The sequence below is a fragment of the Odontesthes bonariensis genome, chromosome 15 (genome assembly GCF_027942865.1).
Source record: "Odontesthes bonariensis isolate fOdoBon6 chromosome 15, fOdoBon6.hap1, whole genome shotgun sequence".
Classification (NCBI taxonomy): Eukaryota; Metazoa; Chordata; class Actinopteri; order Atheriniformes; family Atherinopsidae; genus Odontesthes; species Odontesthes bonariensis.
In genome coordinates this window covers 34,421,031-34,428,756 of record NC_134520.1, presented here as the reverse complement: position 1 = coordinate 34,428,756, position 7,726 = coordinate 34,421,031, and the positions used below count along the sequence as shown (strand labels likewise).

Here is a 7,726-nt window from a genome sequence, read left to right as displayed (position 1 = left end):
TGCTTCACAGCCACATAAGAAGGCAATAAAATCATTAAAATAATAATAAAAAAAATAGAAAAAAAAATTAATAATAATAATAATAAAAAATTTAAAAAACCCATTAAAAATAATCATTAATTAATTAATTTAAAAGTGAAGAGTGCAAATAAAATACTTTCAGAAGTATTCAGGGGAGGGGAGGGAGAATAGGGAGGAAAAGTTTGCTTTGTTGCATGTATTAATGCCTCGTTTGACTTGATGTAATTTGCAAACAAAAACCAATAAACACATGCATAAAAATAAAATAAAAAAAGAGACACCCTGGAGCTGTGAATGTATCAACGTCAGAGCAAAATCCGTAATCGGTTTCACTTTTGTTTCTCGGTAAGTTTCACTTGCCAGATGATAAAACGCAGACACAACTGGGAGTGAAGACAGTCGTGTTTCCACTGCCTCATCATCACAGAGTTCGATTCAACTCAGACAAGTAAAAACAAGAGAGAAGAGACGTAAAAACCTCCCAGATGGCTCCAGCAATCGACAACCGGAGTAAGTACCTTTCTCTCTGCCATTAAACCCGTCAGAATTAAGAGATTTTCTTTGTGTAACTGGCCTTTTTGTGATTCTTTGTGTTTTTCCCGCTAGCTGAACAAACGTCTAACACTCCGAGAGGAAGACGCCTCCGGCAAACAAGACGTGATCACACAGAGAAGAGGCAGAGAGGAGGTAACGAACACGCTTCCTCCTGTTACAGGAAACACAAAAGGCCGTCTGTTAAAGACCAGTTTCTGATCTGTTCAGCCTCCTAAACCACGGAAACTAAATACATCAATGGTCACCGGTCCGTTGCTAATTGGGATTTGGCATCCAGAGGTTGGACTGAAGACAAGTTTCGGTGCAATCTGTTGGTTTCCTTAGCTGGGAAACTGTTTTTGAATTGGCTCTATATGAATGAATTGGATTATTTTGTAAATAATTATGATTACAATGAATTTAATTCCAATTGGCTTGAATTGGACTTTATTATTTAAGTGCCTTGAGATGACATTTGTTGTATTTGGCGCCATATAAATAAAGCAAGGCAGGGCAATTTTATTTATAGAGCACAATTCATGCACAAGGCAATTTAAAGTGCTTCACAGCTACACAAGAAGGCAATAAAATCATTAAAAAGAAGTAAAATCATTAAAAAATTTAAATTAAAATATTAAAAAAAATTAAAAAACCCAAAATAAAACTGAATTGAATTGAATCATCAGGTTTGTGAAACATTTGTAGAGATTAAAGGGACAGTTCGCCTCTTCTGACATGAAGCTGTATGACATCCCATATCAGCAACATCATTTCTGAACATCTTCTTACCCCCTGCTGCGTCCTGTGAGCAGAGTTCCAGCCTCGTTTTGGTGTTGATGAAGGTAGTCCGGCTAGTTGGCTGGGGTTTAAAAAATAAAGCGTTTTGCTTCTCAGAACAATATGCGTTCAACAGAGTAATACATCGTTGCTAATATGGGATGTCATACCGCTTCATGTCAAAAGAGGCGAACTATCCCTTTAACGGTGTTACTTTCAGGCAATATTGTAATCACCAGTTTTGACCTCTTTCAAGCCATCTTGAACAACCAATCCAATCCACTTTATTTATAAAGCACAGTTTAAATAAACACAAAGGTTTCCAAAGTGCTGTACAGTAGAATAAATACAATAAAACATAAATAAATAAATAGACTGTCCACCCCACCCCAAATAAAATATCTGTGAACATAAAATCAACAGCCTATATAGTATTAAAAGCCAAGGAAAAGAAAAATGACAACATCCTATATTATCTCATCATCACTATTAGGTTATTACCACATTAATAGACATATTTCCATTTTTCTATCAAAATATTGCACCTATATAGTTTTAATCCTTGGATTCGGGTCCTTTATTACCCTGAAACTTTAGTTCTGGTTTGCTAAAACCATCACGCACCCATAGTTTTTAACCAAGCTATTACATGGTTATTACTTCGGTAATTAAACGCTGTTACCTTTTTGGTAAATCAACCGTACTTGTATAGCACTTTTCTTGTCTGGTTGACCACTAAAAGTGCTTTAACACTAACCACACTCACCCACTCACACAGCACGCCTTCAGCAAACAAATTTCAATCGGTCGAGTTTCAGTTTTGTTTATCAACAAACACTGATAAAAGACAGCGAAGGATCCTGAGCACCACCTCACATTTTCCGTCTTTACATATTCTCAACTTGTGAACGACGTGCTGCAGGCCAGGCGCGAGGCCTGAGAGGCATTACTCTTTGGAAAAACTACATGTACTGATGTGATATCTGGATTTCCTCTAAGATTCTGAGATAAAACCAACAAGAGATTCTCTATTAGAACTCATTTCCAACCCATACTGATCTCCTGGGGCTAAACTCAATTTGCAAAACAAATACCGGGTCTAGTCAGGTCTGACAGCTACAGCCTGATTCAAATAGCTAAATGTGTAAATAAACACCAGTGCATTGATATGTAGATAGTTAGCTGAATCAATTAAATAACCCTCAATGTATTATACAACTTATTATGTATCAAATTGTATGATTACAGAAAACTCTAATCCCAGCGTCTCTGATGAAATGCTGCAAGCTAGCTTACATTTAGCATATGTAGCTTACCAGTTAGCATATCTAGCTTACATTTAGCATATGTAGCTTACCAGTTAGCATATGTAGCTTACCAGTTGGCATATCTAGCTTACCAGTTGGCATATCTAACTTACATTTAGCATATGTAGCTTACCAGTTAGCATATGTAGCTTACCAGTTGGCATATCTAGCTTACAGTTAGCATATCTAACTTACATTTAGCATATGTAGCTTACCAGTTAGCTTACATTTAGCATATGTAGCTTACCAGTTAGCATATGTAGCTTACCAGTTAGCATATCTAGCTTACATTTAGCATATCTAGCTTACCAGTTAGCATATGTAGCTTACCAGTTAGCATATCTAGCTTACATTTAGCATATGTAGCTTACCAGTTAGCATATCTAGCTTACATTTAGCATATCTAGCTTACCAGTTAGCATATGTAGCTTACCAGTTAGCATATGTAGCTTACAGTTAGCATATCTAACTTACATTTAGCATATGTAGCTTACCAGTTAGCTTACATTTAGCATATGTAGCTTACCAGTTAGCATATCTAGCTTACATTTAGCATATGTAGCTTACCAGTTAGCATATGTAGCTTACCAGTTAGCATATCTAGCTTACATTTAGCATATCTAGCTTACATTTAGCATATGTAGCTTACCAGTTAGCCAGCTCTGTATGAATACATGTGATTTGATCATTGCTAGTTAAACTTTAACACCATAGAGCACAATTCGTACACAAGGCAATTCAAAGTTTAGTGTAACAATGTTAGCGACATACTATATGGATATTTTCCATATGATATTAACATTTAGTTGACGAGGACTGCAAGAGTGAGGCAGGCTCAGAGGGAGGATCAGATACCTGTAGCTCCATCTTTCATCGAGGCAGCGGAAAAGTAAAATGACAGATGAAAAGAAATAAAATGTTGGTGAATACTTGAAATTAAAGTGTTACTGCAACCAAAGCCATTTGTACCACATATATAACTGGATGAGAATCGATAATGGAACCGGAATTGTTAAATTGTTACGATATGATGTCATCGCTGCATTTTAACAGCATTCAGAGTGAACATCAACTAGTTTTCGACTAGAAATCAAAGTTTAAATCTCAGTTAAAGCTAACTGAATTATAACAACCTGATCTCTCTGAAAAACAAGCACAACCTCTTCAGCAACATGTTATAGTGTGCGTTGAAATGACATCATGCTGGACTCAAGTTAAAGCCCTTAATTCAGAAGGTGCTATAAATAACTAATTTTCTGTCTGACAGCCTCACATCGTGCATGCCTGAGGCGTTCCACAATCAGTCAAATCGTTCAGGCGTTCAGTACCTGCTGAAGCTTGTAGACGGTTTGTTGGTCTTCTGCTTTTTTACTTTTACTGCACTGAATCCCCCAGACTTAACCAAATAAAACCGCTATTTTTCCTCAGCCATTTACTTGTGTTGCAGTCATCAGGCGAGATCGTACCAAGAGGGAAATATTGTTCAATCTCAAGTGGCTTCAAAAATTCATTCTGGTTGAAGAGAAACTAACTTTAGGGTGAAAATGACAAATGTTTTAGCTCAAAGGGGCAGTTTTTAGGGCACTTATGGCTTTTCGAAACAATAAGACCCAAGTAGCTTTACCTGCAGCAACTCTAAGCATGATGACATGACAGTAAAAACAAAATGTATAAAAATGTCCACATACACATATATACGCTTAACTAGACTCAAATGGTCCTAGGTGCTCTGGAAATGCTCCAAAGTTCCATCTTTTTGTAAAAACAGAAAAGTATAAGTTCATACAGCTGATTCCCAATAAAGCCGCTCGCATCCATGCTTCATGTTAAGAAACAAATGTCTTTTCTCATTTGAATAGTTACTATTGCAAAAGTATTTTCTTGTCCGATTACTCGATTTATCGATAAAAGAGGCTGGAAAGACGAGTCCTGACCAGTTTGACCAAAGACCAGACTAATACACCCAGATAACGGAGTTTGGGATCGAATCATTCCTGCATTTAAACAATGAAAATCAGCGAATAAAGACTACGAAGCAACGGCCACTCAAAGCATTTCCAGACGGTCGCTCTGCTCTAATAAAATCCTGATTTTATAACCACAGCCTCATCTGACAAAAATCACCATTAAAGTAACTTAAAGGCATGGTTGTTAATCCTGGAGAGCTAGCAAGAGAGCTAGAAAGAGAGCTAGAAAGAGAGCTAGCAAGAGAGCTAGCAAGAGAGCTAGAAAGAGAGCTAGCAAGAGAGCTAGAAAGAGAGCTAGCAAGACAGCTAGAAAGAGAGCTCGAAAGAGAGCTAGCACGAGAGCTAAAAAGAGACCTAGCAAGAGAGCTAGAAAAGAGAGCTAGAAAGAGAGCTAGCAAGAGAGCTGGAAAGAGAGCTGGAAAGAGAGCTGGAAAGAGAGCTAGCAAGAGAGCTAGAAAGAGAGCTACAAAAGAGAGCTAGCAAGAGAGCTAGAAAGAGAGCTAGCAAGAGAGCTAGCAAGAGAGCTGGAAAGAGAGCTAGAAAGAGAGCTAGCAAGAGAACTAGCAAGATTTGAAAGTGGCACCGCCGCTAAGCTCTAAATGATAGTTTTGGCTGCATTTTCTCTGCCATTGCACTCACATGAAGTTATTTTCGGCACCGCTGGAGGAGGGAGCCAATTGGTTTCTCGTTTTTTTTGTCCTCGGCCCGAGGAGTTTGTATCGGTCAGCTTTTTTTCAGTCCTGCAGCTGCCACAGAGGTCCGATTATTTTCGTCCCTTTTTCTAAATACATCACGTATAGATTACTCTCAGGATAGACGGACCATTTCACCCAGTATTACAAAAGGTGTTTCTGAACAGGATTACCAACCGTGCCTTTAAAGACAGCGTCAACTCAACTGTGCTGAGGGAACAAAATGTTCATCAAAACTCTTTTTAAATACCAAAACATATTCTCAACTGTCAATCTGATTCCTTCTACAGTCCTGGAAATACTGACACCAGAAGAGCGCCTGCTGAAGATGATCGTTTCCAATTTGCTGCCTTTGGAATTAACAGAAAAGGCAAGCTTTCGAAGTTTTGTAACAGCACTAAAACCCTCAGTACGTGTTCCTGATAAAACCAAGCTGCGCTCACTGCTTCATGAAGTCTGCCAGGAACAAGTGAAGACCATGGACGAAACGCTGGCCTCGGTTGAGGACATTGTGCTGACATGCGAGTTGTGGTCTTCAAGGCCTGAAGACTCCAATCTCACAGTCGGTTGTCATTTTGTGGATCAAGTTGGAAACCTGAAGTCCTACATGCTGAAAACTACCAACCTGATGGGAGACACCTCTGCAGGTAACATTGAAAGGCAGCTTTCTGCCATCATGAAGAAATGGAGAATGACAAAAAAGGTTCACAGCGTGGTCAGGGCAGGTATGCCACAACTCAAACAAGGTAAAACGAGGTACATGCAAATGCCCTGTTTCGCAGACACCTTGAACGGGATCTTAAAGGAGCTGCTGAGCAGAAACGATCTCAGAAACGTTCTGCAGAAATGTGAGAACATCGTCAGGTTCTTTAAGCACGACACCACAGCTGGAAAGATGCTCCAGAGCTCCAAAGATGCTCCAAACCAGCAGCAACAAGAGTTAATCATGTATTCTGGTGACCGGTGGCTGGCTTGGCTGCACATGCTTCAGCGGCTGTTTGAGCAGTACGAGGTCGTAAAGACGGTGCTGAACGAGAGAGGAAAAGCAGATTTGATTCTGGACGAAAAAGAGGAGAAGAAACTCACAAACCTCTTGTCGGCTCTGGAACCCCTGAAAACAGCCACGTCCAAGATGAAAGGAAGCGGCTTCGACACCATTTCGGTCATGTTGCCGGTGGTGACGACCCTCATGGACGCACTGCAGGAAGAAGAAGTGAGAGGGAACCCTGTTGCAAAATCGTTACTGTCAAAATGCAAGAAGGAGTTTGGGGACATTAACGTCCACATGCTGGCTCCGATGACGTTCCTCGACCCGAGATACAAAGACCAGCTGGGAGAAGAAAACAGAAAACTGGCGATTGAGAAGATATCTAAAGAGCTGAATGCAGGCGAAGCCGTGTTTGACGTCAGAGGCGTTCTGGACAGATACGCGGCCTTTAAAGCCACCAAAGGGCTGAACAACCCTCTGACCTGGTGGAAGAACACAGGAAATAGGAAATTTGGTGAATTAAGCCAATTTGCTCTGAAGAAACTTGGGATGGTCTCCACCGCTGTGCCCTTGGAGAGGGCGTTTTCCATGGCTGGTGATCAGTTTTGCAACCTCAGGAGCTCCATCGAGCCAGAAAACCTCAACATGATGCTGTTTCTGAACAGCAACTGGAGATAGACAGCATCTGGAAAGTGGTGCAACAAATACAGCCTCATTCCTCAAACAAAAAAAAGTAGAAATAAGAAGATAACTGAACATTTCTTCAGCCTTTTATGTAAAAGTCTCTTTAAAACTGCTCATGGTGTGACTCGATTGGCCTCTTCCTCACTCAGTGGGTCTACATGATGAGATTAATTTGATTATAGTTGGGTTATGTTCCTTATTTATTCTCCTTGGATATATGGCGGTGAATGAATGGGATCAGAGGCACAAAGCGTGTCATACCCCGGTATGATAGGTGGCGCTGTACCCATTCCAGCTGTTGCTAATAGAGCCACTTCCTGTTGACCTCTTCACCACCACCAACAACAACAAACTCAGGCATTGGAGAAAGATGGAGAACGCAGAGCCAGATGAAGCTGCGTCCCTCTACATTTGGTCTGTGATGAGCTGCTTGTTGCACAAACTCGATGTCCAACGGAGCATTCTCCATCGCGTTGTTTGTTTCTTTCTGACGGCGACAACAACAGGAATATCGTCTCCTTTGACTTCCGGGTCACGACCCCGGGAAAACATCTGGAGCATGCGCAGAACGCAAAGTCTAATTCACCACGAGCTTCAGCGTCTACAAGCAGGTTTAGAGTGACTTTCAACCCAGTTATCTCAGGGTCTGAATCCCATCCGATCCAGTTCTTAGTCAGATTAAGGTGTCTACATGCACTTAATAACTCAGTCTGATTGTAATTTAGCCAATAATCCGATCCTTTCAGAGCCATGTGA

At 40.4% G+C, this 7,726-nt stretch overlaps 1 protein-coding gene across 1 annotated transcript; it reads left to right on the top strand.

The window, feature by feature from the left end:
• Positions 1-420: 420 nt before the first annotated feature.
• Positions 421-7,331, top strand: LOC142399929 (E3 SUMO-protein ligase ZBED1). The gene is made up of 3 exons (XM_075484489.1): positions 421-531; positions 628-708; positions 5,589-7,331. Exons 1-3 carry the CDS (start codon positions 507-509, stop codon positions 6,962-6,964), a joined length of 1,482 nt encoding a protein of 493 aa, XP_075340604.1. The 5' UTR covers positions 421-506; the 3' UTR covers positions 6,965-7,331.
• The last annotated feature ends 395 nt before the right edge of the window (positions 7,332-7,726 follow it).